This window comes from Stegostoma tigrinum, chromosome 2, assembly GCF_030684315.1.
Source record: "Stegostoma tigrinum isolate sSteTig4 chromosome 2, sSteTig4.hap1, whole genome shotgun sequence".
In the NCBI taxonomy this organism is placed as follows: domain Eukaryota; kingdom Metazoa; phylum Chordata; class Chondrichthyes; order Orectolobiformes; family Stegostomatidae; genus Stegostoma; species Stegostoma tigrinum.
The window spans coordinates 115,414,097-115,427,212 of NC_081355.1; the positions used below are offsets into that span (position 1 = coordinate 115,414,097).

The window sequence follows — 13,116 nt, forward strand, 5'->3', positions numbered from 1 at the left end:
TAAAGGCTGTCTCCCTTCCCCAGACTGAAGACTACTTCCCTTATGCCCATTCCTGAATATGCAACCGCGCACGTGCTCCAGATATGAGCTTGACAAAGACTGGTGCCACACAGTAACATGCCCACGATTATAGCTAATGCCTGTTGAGCACCATGCCAAGATCCCTGGTTTTGTGTTTTTACTAAAAAGGCAAGGCAAGAAAGGTCAGGTCAGTCAGGGAGATGCCAGTTCGAGGGAGTGCAATGAGATCATGGGAGGGACTCTGAAGGAAGCAAACACAAGAGGAGTTGGTGGTTACGCATGAGCAGGAGAGGTGATGAGGTGTCCCCATTGAATTAATAGGAAGTGAAAAAGACAGGAAAGGCCAGTAATTTAAGGGATGTTTTAGGCGAGAGCTATTAAACAAACGTTACATGCAATAGTGAGAGTTGTAATCAATGGGTCTTGTGTGGAGTGGCAGTGTTACAGTAAGTGGCCCCGTCAGTATGAGATAGCAGAGCGAAGATGGTGGAACTTACCCTTGCAGAGTGCAGTGGTCATTGACCGTCTTTCTTTACTACTGGGTGGCCATTTCATTCAAGACACAGCTCTGACCCAGGCTGCAATTCGAATCCAGCCAACCTTGATATGATAGTGTGATCTCCTGTGGACATCTCCTGGGAAAAGGACTGCTGTCCTCTCCACCACCTCATCTACCAACAGTTCAAAGTTTCTATTCACCCAAAGAGGAGACAGCATTTTTCTTCCTCTGGACAAAATCCTGAATGAGATGTCTGAAATGCCACAGTGTGAGGGATCCTTCCTTGATTCCAGCATTTGAACTGCTGGAGTTTGAATATGGTGCCAGTGATGGGAAAGCCACAGATACCAGCAAGGGTGAAGTCTTCTGTCTCTCCAGTCACACCACTCCTGTAATTTCTGCCCTGGAGCCCCATTACATAATTAGTGAGGTAATGGATGGAAGATGGAATGATAAAGGTCAATCTAAGCCATGGTGGCCTGTGAGTCTTATTTGAAAAACAGGACAACTGAAAATCTGCCCACGGACAAGGAACCTATTGGTATTGGTCAAGACTGACTGCTGACAGTGTAGATTCAAAACATTAACCTCATCCCCTCAGTTCCTAAATGCCTAACAACTCATTATAAATTTACTGAAACACTCCCAGGCCCAGGTGACCAAACTGAGTGTTTCTTTGATATTGTGAAGAAGCAAAAAGTGACCTTTTGAAATGGGAATTAACAAAGCAGACTATGATTCCTTCCACAGATCATGCTTTAATGTTAGAGTCCACAACAGCCAATGTACCATCAAACTATATTAAGTATGCCAACAGTTCATACAAAATAATTACCGTCAAGCTGAAATGGCGAGATGCTCGTAAGGTTTGTGAGGCAGAAGGAGCCCAGCTTGTCAGTATCATAAATGGCTTTGAACATTCCTTGCTAATATTGGAAGCAACTAAATCTGGAGAGAAACTGTGGATTGGATTAAATGGCAATGAGGTAAGGAAGAAACATTTACAGAGTAAGCTGATGAAAAATATTAAATGCATTGTACTTCAAAAATATTAATTTCTGCTAACACATTGTACCATAATTTCAATTATATTTGATGAAAAGACACATCCAATTAAAACTTGAAAATGTAACAATTTGGTTTAATTCTTGGCAACAGAGAAGAAACTGAGTGAGGTATGGAAAATAATGAGTATGTATAAGGGATGTTGTTTTGGCCTGCAAAACTACTGAATGCGGTCTTATGACTGCATTATTTCTTATTTCCTTAATTGGTGTGGAACCAAATTCAAAATCAAGTAATTGAATTTTACTGATGACCCTAAAGTAGAAGAAGCAATGGAGAGAGTTAGAAATTACAAACTAAAGTGGAAGCAGATCAAGGCAGATGAACTTTATCGTGGACCATTGCAGCAAAGTACTGCTTGTAGGAAAAACAGACACAAGTTCTATGAATAGAGATAATGGGAACTGCAGATGCTGGAGAATCCGAGAAAACAAGGTGTAGAGCTGGATGAACACAGCAGGTCAAGCAGCATCTTAGGAGCAGGAAAGCTGATGTTTCGGGCCTCGACCCTTCTTCAGAAATGGGGGAGGGGAAGCAATGACTTGCCCACTTTCCTACCACAGCATTGGTCCCTGATAACACCCCCTGAATCTGTAGTTTGACCAGCTCGAATAGACAGGCTCTGATGACTGACTTGTACCCCTTAGCGATTTCTGTGCAGCTTTCCATCTGATTTACCAAAACTCCCTGGAATGTTACACTGAACCTGCAGGACTGACCGTGAAATAAATAGGGAGAAAGGGGGAGGTGAATCGAAGATGGATAGAGGAGAAAATAGGTGGAGAGGAGACAGACAAGTTAAAGAGGCAGGATGGAGCCAGTAAAGGTGAGTGTAGGTGGGGAGGTAGGGAGGAGATAGGTCAGTCCGGGGAGGATGGACAGGTCAAGGGGATGGGATGAGGTTAGTAGATAGGAAATGGGGGTGCGGCTTGAGATGGGAGGAAGGGATAGGTGAGAGGAAGAACAGGTCAGGGAGGTGGGGACGAGCGGGGCTGGTTTTGGGATGCGGTAGGTGGAGGGGAGATTTTGAAGCTTGTGAAGTCCACATTGATACCATTAGGCTGCAGGGTTCCCAAGCGGAATATGAGTTGCTGTTCCTGCAACCTTTGGGTAGCACCATTATGGCACTGCAGGAGGCCCAGGATGGACATGTCGTCTGAGGAATGGGAGGGGGAGTTAAAATGGTTCGCGACTGGGAGGTGCAGTGTTTCATCATGAACCGAGTGTAGGTGTTCGACAAAGCGATCCCCAAGCCTCCGCTTGGTTTCCCTGGTGTAAGGGAGGCCACAACAGGAACAGCAGATGCAGTAAACCACATCGGCAGATGTGCAAGTGAACATCTGCTTGATGTGAAAGTCTTCTTGGGGCCTGGGATGGGGGTGAGGGAGGAGGTGTGGGGGCAGGTGTAGCACTTCCTACGGTTGCAGGGGAAAGTGCCGGGTGTGGTGTGCCTGGGGGGGAGCGTGGAGTGGACAAGGGAGTCGCAGAGAGAGTGGTTCCTCAGGAAAGCAGACAAGGGTGGGGAGGGAAAAATGTCTTTGGTGGCAGTGTCGGATTGTAGATGGCGGAAGTGTTAGAGAACGATGCGCTGGATTTGGAGGTTGATGGGGTGATACGTGAGGACAAGGGGGATTCTGTTTTGGTTGTTATTGCGGGGACGGGGTGTGAGGGATGAGTTGTGGGAAATGTGGGAGACACGGTCAAGGGCATTCTCGACCACAAAGAGGTAAAGTTGTGGTCCTTGAAGAACGAGGACATCTGAGATGTACGGGAGTGGAATGCCTCATCCTGGGAGCAGATGCGGCAGAGGCGAAGCAATTGGGAATACTGGATGGAATTTTTGCAGGAAGTTGGGTGGGAGGAGATGTATTCTAGGTAGCTGTGGGAGTCGGTGGGCTTGAAATGGATGTCAGTTTCTAGGTGATTGCCAGTTAGGTGAAGATAAGTTCGGTGGGGCAGGAGCAGGCGGAGACAATGGGTCGACCAGGGCAGTCAGGTTTGTGGATTTTGGGAAGGATTTTTCCTACTATCTCTGTCTAACAATAAAGGTGTCAACTCATCTGATTTACCTTTTGGCTTGACAAATAATGAGTCACATCAGAGAAAAAAATCCTCTTTGTTGTCTCAAGAGATGAAATTGTTGTCTAAACCACCATTTTCAATCTTTTGAAATGTAACATTTAGAATATACCTTTCAAGATTTATAATCCCGGAGTGACAATATTGAAAGAATATAAAACGTAGATTCAGCAAGATGATGCATGGGACTGGAAGCAATATGTGTGAGGGATTTTTAACGATTACTTTGAGAGTTTGAGAAGCAAATGGTGTCAAGAAATATTATCATCTTTGCTGCTTTTATTGACTCATTCCGAAGATGTGGGATTCACTGGCTGGACCAGCATCTATTGCACATCCCTATTTGTCTTCGTTAATAAACAAAACTGCAGCTCTTAGTTTCATAAGTAAAAATGATTAAGGAGAATAGTGCAATTTTTATAACAGAAATATTTTTAGACTTCAGGACAGTACAGATGGATAGACGGATGGAGACTGCGCTTTTCTAAATGGGATGTGGACGAGCCCAAGATCAATGATGGGTGTGTCTTCATGAATCCAGATGGAAAATGGATAACTTCAAACTGTGACAATGAATATTATGCTGTTTGTAAAAAGTCTTCTGGTAAGAAACATTCAGCTCACAATAACTCATTATAATTGTGATAAACGCGCTTTTTACTTGAGGTTATAATGGTACCAAAATAATAACTTAGCAACACAAGCTATTTTTCATTTATTTATAAAGCATTCAGAGTTCAAATGATGCTAATAAAGGGAATATCAACATCAGTAAAGAAAAATATGCAGCACTGCTTTAGTTTGTGTTTGTAGCGCCTAGAGCATATTGTTCTAAAATTTACCTTGTTATAAACTATGGGCCCATCAACCTCTAGATGCCTAAGTTGTGGTCAAGGCCGGGTTTTTAAGTGCCAATGTTGATTTGGCCTGCCCTTAATGTATGATGCCATCTTTATAGAAGAGTTGTAACAGTAGGAATGGCTTTCCCAGATGAATTCAAATAACTGGTTTTGAAATGAGCAGTAAATTATGGATTGTGGATTTCAAAAGCAAGTAACATGGTGAACTTTGAAGAGTTAACAGACAGCATTGGTAATATATTATATATAAAACTTATCTGGATTTTAAAAAAGGCCTTCAATCTGATAACCCATTACAGATCAATAAGTCAGGGAATGTGAAATCATGAGAAAAATGGTAGAATGGATTGCTGACTGGCAGAGAGTGAGCATAAAGACAAATTGTTCACAGTACCAGAGGTAGGAAGTAGTTTTCACCAGGATTGTATTTGGGACTAAAGTTCACAATTTCAGTACAAATTTTGACTTGTAATCAAAACCACAATTTCAAAATTTGCAAATGACAACTGTGTAGTCAAAACTAAGGAGAAATGTCACAAATTACAAGAAGGCAAATGCACAGTAGCAAGCAATTGACAAATTAAGTTCAACCTTGATAAATGTGAGGTAGAGATAGCAGGAACTGCAGATGCTGGAGAATCTGAGATAACAAGGTGTGGAGCTGGATGAACGCAGCAGGCCAAGCAGCATCAGAGGAGTAGGAAGGCTGACATTTCAGGCCTAGACCCATCTTCAGAAAATGGGGGACGGGGAAGGAAGCTCTGAAATAAATAGAAAGAGGAGGGGTGGGGCTGGGGAAGGTAGGTGAGATGCCTCCAGGTCTACACTGTTGTCTCCGACTCCAGCATCGGCAGTTCTTACTATCTCTGAGAAAGTTATGCTGAATCTTTATTGAGCCTTGCCTAGACCACACTTGACAGTGCAGTTCTGGCTGCCACTGAAATAACTCCACTGAGGTGGATATCCCATCACCAAGTTACCCACAGTTTGTAGCCGTGTGATGATGGTTCATGCCCAGGCCTGGAAAGCGCTGCAGGAAAATGCACGGTTAAGGAGAAATACTAAGAAAGTTATAATTCGTACCTGCACCAAGGTTCGAACAGCCTCACAACGTGACTTGTCCTTCTCGGATTCTAATGCCAGCACGCGACCGGAGACCAGGAAGACCTGAACAAGCAAAAGTGTACCACAGTGAATCCATCATGGGCCAGAGCAACGGTAACAGATGGTGAGGTGCATCGGACAATCAACAGCAGAGTGAGAGGGCCAAGTCCTGCGGTGGAATGAACTGACGGTGCAGCGTCCCGTGGCGGAGCGGACTGAAGGGGCAGTGTCCCGTGGCGGAGCGGACTGAAGGGGCAGTGTCCTATGGAGCAGAGCAAAGGGGCAGTGTCCCGTGGTGGAGCGGAGTGAGTGTGCAGTGTCCTATGGAGCAGAGCGAGGGGGCAGCGCCCTGTGGCGGAGTGGACTGAAGGGACAGTGTCCCGTGGAGTGGAGTGAGCTGAGTCCTGTGGTGTAGCAGAACGAGGGGGCAGTGTCCTGTGGCGGAGCGGACTGAAGGGGCAGTGTCCTATGGAGCAGAGCAAAGGGGCAGCGCCCTGTGGCGGAGTGGACTGTCCCGTGGAGTGGAGTGAGCTGAGTCCTGTGGTGTAGCAGAACGAGGGGGCAGTGTCCTGTGGCGGAGTGGATGGAAGGGGCAGTGTCCTGTGGTGTAACGGAGCGAGGGGGCAGTGTCCTGCGGTGTAGCGGAGCTAGGGGGCAGTGTCCTGCGGCAGGCGGACGGAGGGGACAGTATCCTTTGGTGTAGCGATGCGAGGGGCAGTGTCCCATGGAGCGGATTGAGGGGGCAGTGCCCTGTGGTGGAACAGACTGAGAGGGCAGTGCCCTGTGGTGGAACAGACTGAGGGGGCAGTGCCCTATGGTAGAGCAGGCTGAGGGGGCAGTGTCCTGTGGTGGAACAGACTGAGGGTGCAGGGGCAATTCCAGGAGAGGTAGTGCAACAAGCCACCCAGCCTTCAGGGCAACATTGACCACACAACTCTGTCATGGCAACCTCTGCAAGACATGTCAGGCCTTTGACATGGACATTACCATCACACGGTAACATCACTCACCACATACACAGCAGATACTCATGTGATTCAGCCAATGTTGTCTGTCTCAAATGCTGCAGGCAAGGACGCCCTGCGCAAGGTATATTATTGAGACCATGCAGACGCTACGACAATGGATGAATGGACACTGTGCAACTTTCTCCAGACAGTGGTGTTCCCTCCCAGTCAGGGAACACTTCAGGGCTCAGGGGCATTCAGCCTCCAGTCTTTGGGTGAATATCCTCGAAGGTGGTCTTTGAGATAGATACACAACAACACAAAATCACTGAGCAGAGACTGATAGCCAAGTTGCATACCCATGAGGGCGGCCTCAGTCATGATCTTGGATTCATGTAACACTGGATATGATCCTACCACACTATATACTCCCACACACTCACTCACACTCTCTCACACAAACACACTCATTCTCTCACACAAACACACACACACTCGCTAAACAAACACACACACACTCTCACAAAAACACACTCTCACAAAAACACACACACACACTCTCACAAAAACAGTCACACACACACTCTCTCACAAAAAGATACACACACTCACACTTTCTCACAAAAACACACACACACTCACAAAAACACACACATTCACACATACACACACACTTTCACACATACACACACACTCTCTCACACAAACACACACACGCTTTCTCACACAAACACACATACTGTCACACAAACACACGCAAACTCTCTCACACAAATACACTCACACACTCTCTCACACAAATACACACACACACTCTCACAAAAACACACTCACATGTTCTCTCACATAAACACATTTACACACACACGCTCTCTCACACAAACACACACACTGTCACACAAACACACACGCATGCAAACTCTCACACAAATTCACACACATTCTCTCACACAAATACACACACTCTCTCACAAAAACACACTCACATGTTCTCTCACAAAAACACATTCACACATACACACACACTCTCTCACACAAACTCACTCAGGCACCCACACCCACACACACACACACACACACACACACACACACACTCTCTCTCACACAAATACACTCACCCTCTCTCACAAAAACACACTCACACATTCACACATACACACACACTCTCTCACACAAACTCACTCAGGCACACACACACACACACACACACACACAGTCTCTCACACAACACACACACACACACACCCTCTCACAAAAACATCTCTCAAAAAAGATCTTTGCTTCCCCACTCTCCACGGGAGTTGTACCGGAAGATTGGAGGGAGGCAAATGTTGTTCCTCTTTTCAAGAAAGGGAATAGGGAAATCCCTGGAAATTACAGACCAGTCAGTCTTACGTCTGTGGTCAGCAAGATTTTGGAAAGAATTCTGAGGGATAGGATTTATGACTATTTGGAAAAGCATAGCGTGATTAAAGGGAGTCAGCATGGCTTTGTGAGAGCAGGTCATGCCTTACAAATCTTATTGAGTTCTTATTGAGGAGGTCGCAAGACAGGTTGACGAGGGTCAAGCAGTGGATGTGGTGTACATGGACTTCAGCAAGGCATTTGATAAGGTTCCCCACGGCAGGCTCATTCATAAAGTCAGGAGGTATGGGATACAGGGTGATTTGGCTCTCTGGATTCATAATTGGTTGGCTGACAGGAGCAGAAAGTGGTTGTAGATGGTAAGTATTCTGCCTGGAGGTCAGTGCTGAGTGGTGTCCAACAGGGCTCTGTTCTTGGGCCTCTGCTCTTTGTAGTTTTTATAAATGATTTGGATGAGGAGGTTGACGGGTGGGTTAGTATGTTTGCTGATGACACAAAGGTTGGAGGTGCCGTTGAAAGTATCGAGGGCTATTGCAGGCTTCAGCGAGACATTGACAGAATGCAGAGCTGGGCTGAGAAATGGTAGATGGCGTTCAACCTGGATAAATGCGGTGATGCATTTTGGAAGGTCGAACTTAAATGCTGAATATAGGATTAAAGGCAGGATTGTCGGCAGTGTGGAGGAACAGCAGAATCTTGTTGTTCAAGTGCATAGTTCCCTCAAAGTTGCCACCCAGGTGGATAAGGTTGTTGAGAAAGCATATGGTGTTTTGGCATTCATTAACAGGGGGATCGAGTTTAAGAGCCGCGAGGTTATGCTGCAGCTCTACAAAACCCTGGTGAGACCACACTTGGAATATTGTGTCCAGTTCTGGTCGCCCTATCATAGGAAAGATGTGGAAGCTTTGGAGAGGTTGCAAAGGAGGTTTACCAGGATGCTGCCGGGACTGGAGGGCTTGTCTTACGAGGAGAGGTTGACTGAGCTCGGACTTTTCTGTCTGGAGAGATGGAGGAAGAGAGGTGACCTGATCAAGGTGTACAAGGTAATGAGAGGATTGGATAGAGTTGATAGCCAGAGACTTTTCCCCAGGGCAGGATTGGCTGCCATGAGGGGTCATAGTTTTAAGGTGTTAGGAGGAAGGTATAGAGGAGACGTCAGAGGGAGGTTCTTCACCCAGAGAGTTGTGAGCGCATGGAATAGTTTGCCAGTGGTAGTCGTGGAATCAGAGTCATTAGTGACATTTAAGCGACTGCTGGACATGCACATGGACAGCAGTGAATTGAGGGGTATGTAGGTTAGGTTATTTTATGTTTGGATTAGGATTATTCCACGGCGCAACATCATGGGCCGAAGGGCCTGTACTGTGCTGTACTTTTCTATGTTCTATTTTCAAACAAGACACACACACACACACCCTCTCACAAAAACACACTCGCACACACACTCTCTCACAATTACACTCACACACACATTCTCACACAAACACACACACACACACACACTCACAAAAGCGAACACAGACGCACACTCTTACACAATACACTCACCCACTAACACACTGTCTCACACAAGCACACTCACACACACACACTCTCACAAAAACACACACACTCTCTCACAAAAACACATGCACACTCACACACATTCTCACACAAACACACTCACACATTCTCTCACACAAATACGCTCACACTCACACTCACACTCTCTCACACAACACACACACACACTCTCTCAAATAAACACACTCACACATACACACTCTCTCTCTCACAAATACACTCACACACTCTCTCACACAAACACACACATACTCTCTCACAAAAACAAACACACACAGACACACACTCTCGCACAAACACACTCACTCACACATTCACATACACACACACTCTCTCATACAAACACACACACATCTCTCACACAACACACACACAATCTCACAAAAACACACACACATACAGACACACTCTCACACACACACAAACTCTCTCACAAAAACACACTCACACACACACACACACTCTCATGCAAACACACTCACAACCTCACACAATGTCTTACAAAAACACACGCACACTCACAAAAACATGCTGACACACGCGCACTCTCGCACAAACACACTCACACATTCTCTCACACAAACACACACACACAAACACACTCACACAAACACACACAAACACACTTTCACAAAAACAATCACAAACACACTCTCTCTCTCACACACACACGCAAACACACACACACACACACACACACACGCAAACACACACACACACACGCAAACACACACGCACACACACACACACGCACACACACGCACACACACACACGCACACACACAATTTCTGAGGAAGGGTCTAGGCCAGAAACGCCAGCCTTCTTGCTCCTCTGACGCTACTCGGCCAGCTGTAATCATCCAGCTCTACACCTTGTTTTTCAACAAGGGACAGTCAGTTTTAAGTTTGATACCTTGCTCCTCATAAATTCTGTGTCTTATACCCTCTCTCTCACACTACACTTGAGGAATGAGCTGAGATCCGAAAGCTTGCATTTTCAAATAAACTTGTTGGACTATAACCTGGTGTTGTGTGATTTTAAACTTTGAACAAATGAAGGAAAGCAGATGGATGTGTACAACTGTACCAGCAGCCAAAGCAAATAATACATCAACTAACCTGTACATAGTTCATGATCTCTTTAAATAGGTGGGCTGTTGGTCGGGTGTGTTATGTAAGTGATTGGACAGCATAGGCTGCAGCTTGCTGTTCTGTTACTCGCATCAAATTAGCATTGCATGTCGATTACTGTCAGTATCTGACTGTACTGAATGATGCTAAAGTCACCAGGTTCTTGAGCCAATACCCTCTACCAAGTCAGCATCCAACGTTTTCTCATTAGCATCTGCATCTTAGAGACCATTTCCAGACGTTTGGTGACTTGTTGTATGTACTGTAGAACTCACCACCACCTGTTAATTGTTGGGATAGAGTGCTGCCTTATTCCTCCTTTCTAAATATTTTTAATTACCCACTTCAGACATGCTGTGATACAGCTCTGGAACACATGGGACTTAGAATCATAGAAATATACAGACTTAGAAATATACGGCACAGAAACAGGTTCTTTGATCTAACTTGTCCATACGGACCAGATATCCTAAATAGATCTAGCCCCATTTGCCAAAATTTGGCTCATACCCCTCTAAACCCTTCCTATTCATATACCAGTCCAGCTGCCTTTTAAATGTTGTAATTGTACCAGCCTCCACCATTTCCTCTGGCAGCTCCTTCCATGCATGCACTACCTTCTGCATGAAAAAGTTACCCCTTGGGTTCCTTCAAAATCTTTCCCCTCTAACTGTAAACCTATGCCCCCTGGCTCTGGACTCCCCTACCCTGCAGAAAAGATTTTGTTTATAAGCCCTAGCCATGCCCCTCATGATTTTATAAACTTGGGGGTGGCATGGTTGGTACAGTGGTTAGCACTGCTGCCTCACCGCACCGTGGACCCGGGTTTCATTCCAGCCTCAGGCAGCTGTCTGTGTGGAGTTTGCACGTTTTCCCAGTGTCTGCGTGGGTTTCCTCCGGGTGCTCCGGTTTCCTCCCACAGTCCAAAGATGTGCAGGTTAGGTGGATTGGCCATGCTAAATTGCCAGTAGTGTTCAAGGAGGTGTGGATTAGGTAGGTTATAGGGGGATGGGTCTGTGTGGGATGCTCTGAGGTTCGGTGTGGACTTGTTGGGCCAAAGGGCCTGTTTCCACACTGTAGGGATTCTATTCTATGATAAGGTCACCCCTCAGAATCTCTACTCCAGGGAAAATATCCCTAGCCTTTCATCCTCTCCCTATAGCTCAAACCCTATCAATAACCTTGTAAATCTTTTCTTAACCTGCTCAAATTTCACTACACCTTGAACTCAGCTCTTCTGGCTCTGAGATAGCACTACTACCCCGTACCATAAAAGCCCCAACTCTCCTTTTTAGTCTGAGACTAAGGACCTATTTAGTAATAGTGGTACTGAATGAGCCACAAGTGAGTCTTAATGATTGATTGATTTATTGTCATGTGTACCGAAGTACAGTGAAAAGCTTTGTTTATGAGCAGTGCAGGCAAATCATGGTTATCAAGGACATTGAGATCAAAAAGACTTGGACAGAGGTATACAGGTTACATTGCACAGGGCAGGTGCTAGGTGAGATCAATGTTGGTGAGATCAGCATTATTTGCATCAGCTTAATAACTACTTGTCTTAACAACAGAATTTATTGCATAATAGCAATAGGTATGTGTTACACATACCAAGTGAGACCATCTGGAGACAATGATGAAAGAGCTGTTTTCATCAGGATTTTGAACAGAGCTCCTTAACTCTCCACCATAACTGTATATCATCATTAGATTGGAGCTTAATGCAATGTCCAACACTACCCATTTCAGAAACATTATCTTATACAAATACCTAAAAAACAATCAATACAGATCTAATATCGCTCCTGTCATGTGTCCCTTGTCATACTGAAGCTGAGGCAAAATTGAATGTTGATTCAAAAAATTGTAGTCTTTCATGGATGTCCTAGTTGAAGCACAGCAATGGTAGAACCTTAACAGAACATTTGCCCATCCTTTCAAATGGCAATTGGTGCATGTTACGAAATTTAAAGGGGTGAGAAGGAAGAGGAGATTTTCTTTTTAAATATGAGTAGAATGCAATTGATTAGTTTCTATAACTAACGTCACCATCAGATAAGACCAGCCAGCAGGAAACATTTGTCTTCTTTCTTGTCAGTGCAACCGCCTGCTGATCCACCTCAGCTCCCTGGAAAATGCCCAGAAACAATGCTGTCCAAATCTTGGATTCCATTCCATGGCCATTGCTATTTATTTGAAGCAGCAATTAAAAGAAGCTGGGCCTCTGCCAGTCTTGAATGCATTCGCCTTGGTAAGTACTTTGTTCAAGGTTGACATGTGAATACACACATGTGGCTAAATTTCTTTTTCCCAGCCCTCCAAAGAAAAGTGAAGATTGGAAGCTTGGCAAATAAATCAACGTCTTAGCAGAAAAGCATCATCCAACTTTATTTTAAGTATGACAATAACTAGAATTTTATAACACAAATTGAAATTACTGCAAACCATGAAGTGAAGTAATCTGGAGGTACTTTGCAGCAGC

The 13,116-nt window shown here is 45.1% G+C and overlaps 1 protein-coding gene across 1 annotated transcript in view; it reads left to right on the plus strand.

Annotated features, from left to right (window-relative positions):
• mrc1a (mannose receptor, C type 1a) overlaps positions 1–13,116 on the plus strand; it is a 137,214-nt gene that overhangs the window by 106,898 nt on the left and 17,200 nt on the right. The window contains exons 24-26 of the mRNA XM_059638721.1: positions 1,271–1,506; positions 4,103–4,268; positions 12,733–12,885. Of these exons, the coding sequence (XP_059494704.1) occupies positions 1,271–1,506; positions 4,103–4,268; positions 12,733–12,885 (555 nt within the window). The remainder of the gene's footprint in view (positions 1–1,270; positions 1,507–4,102; positions 4,269–12,732; positions 12,886–13,116) is intronic.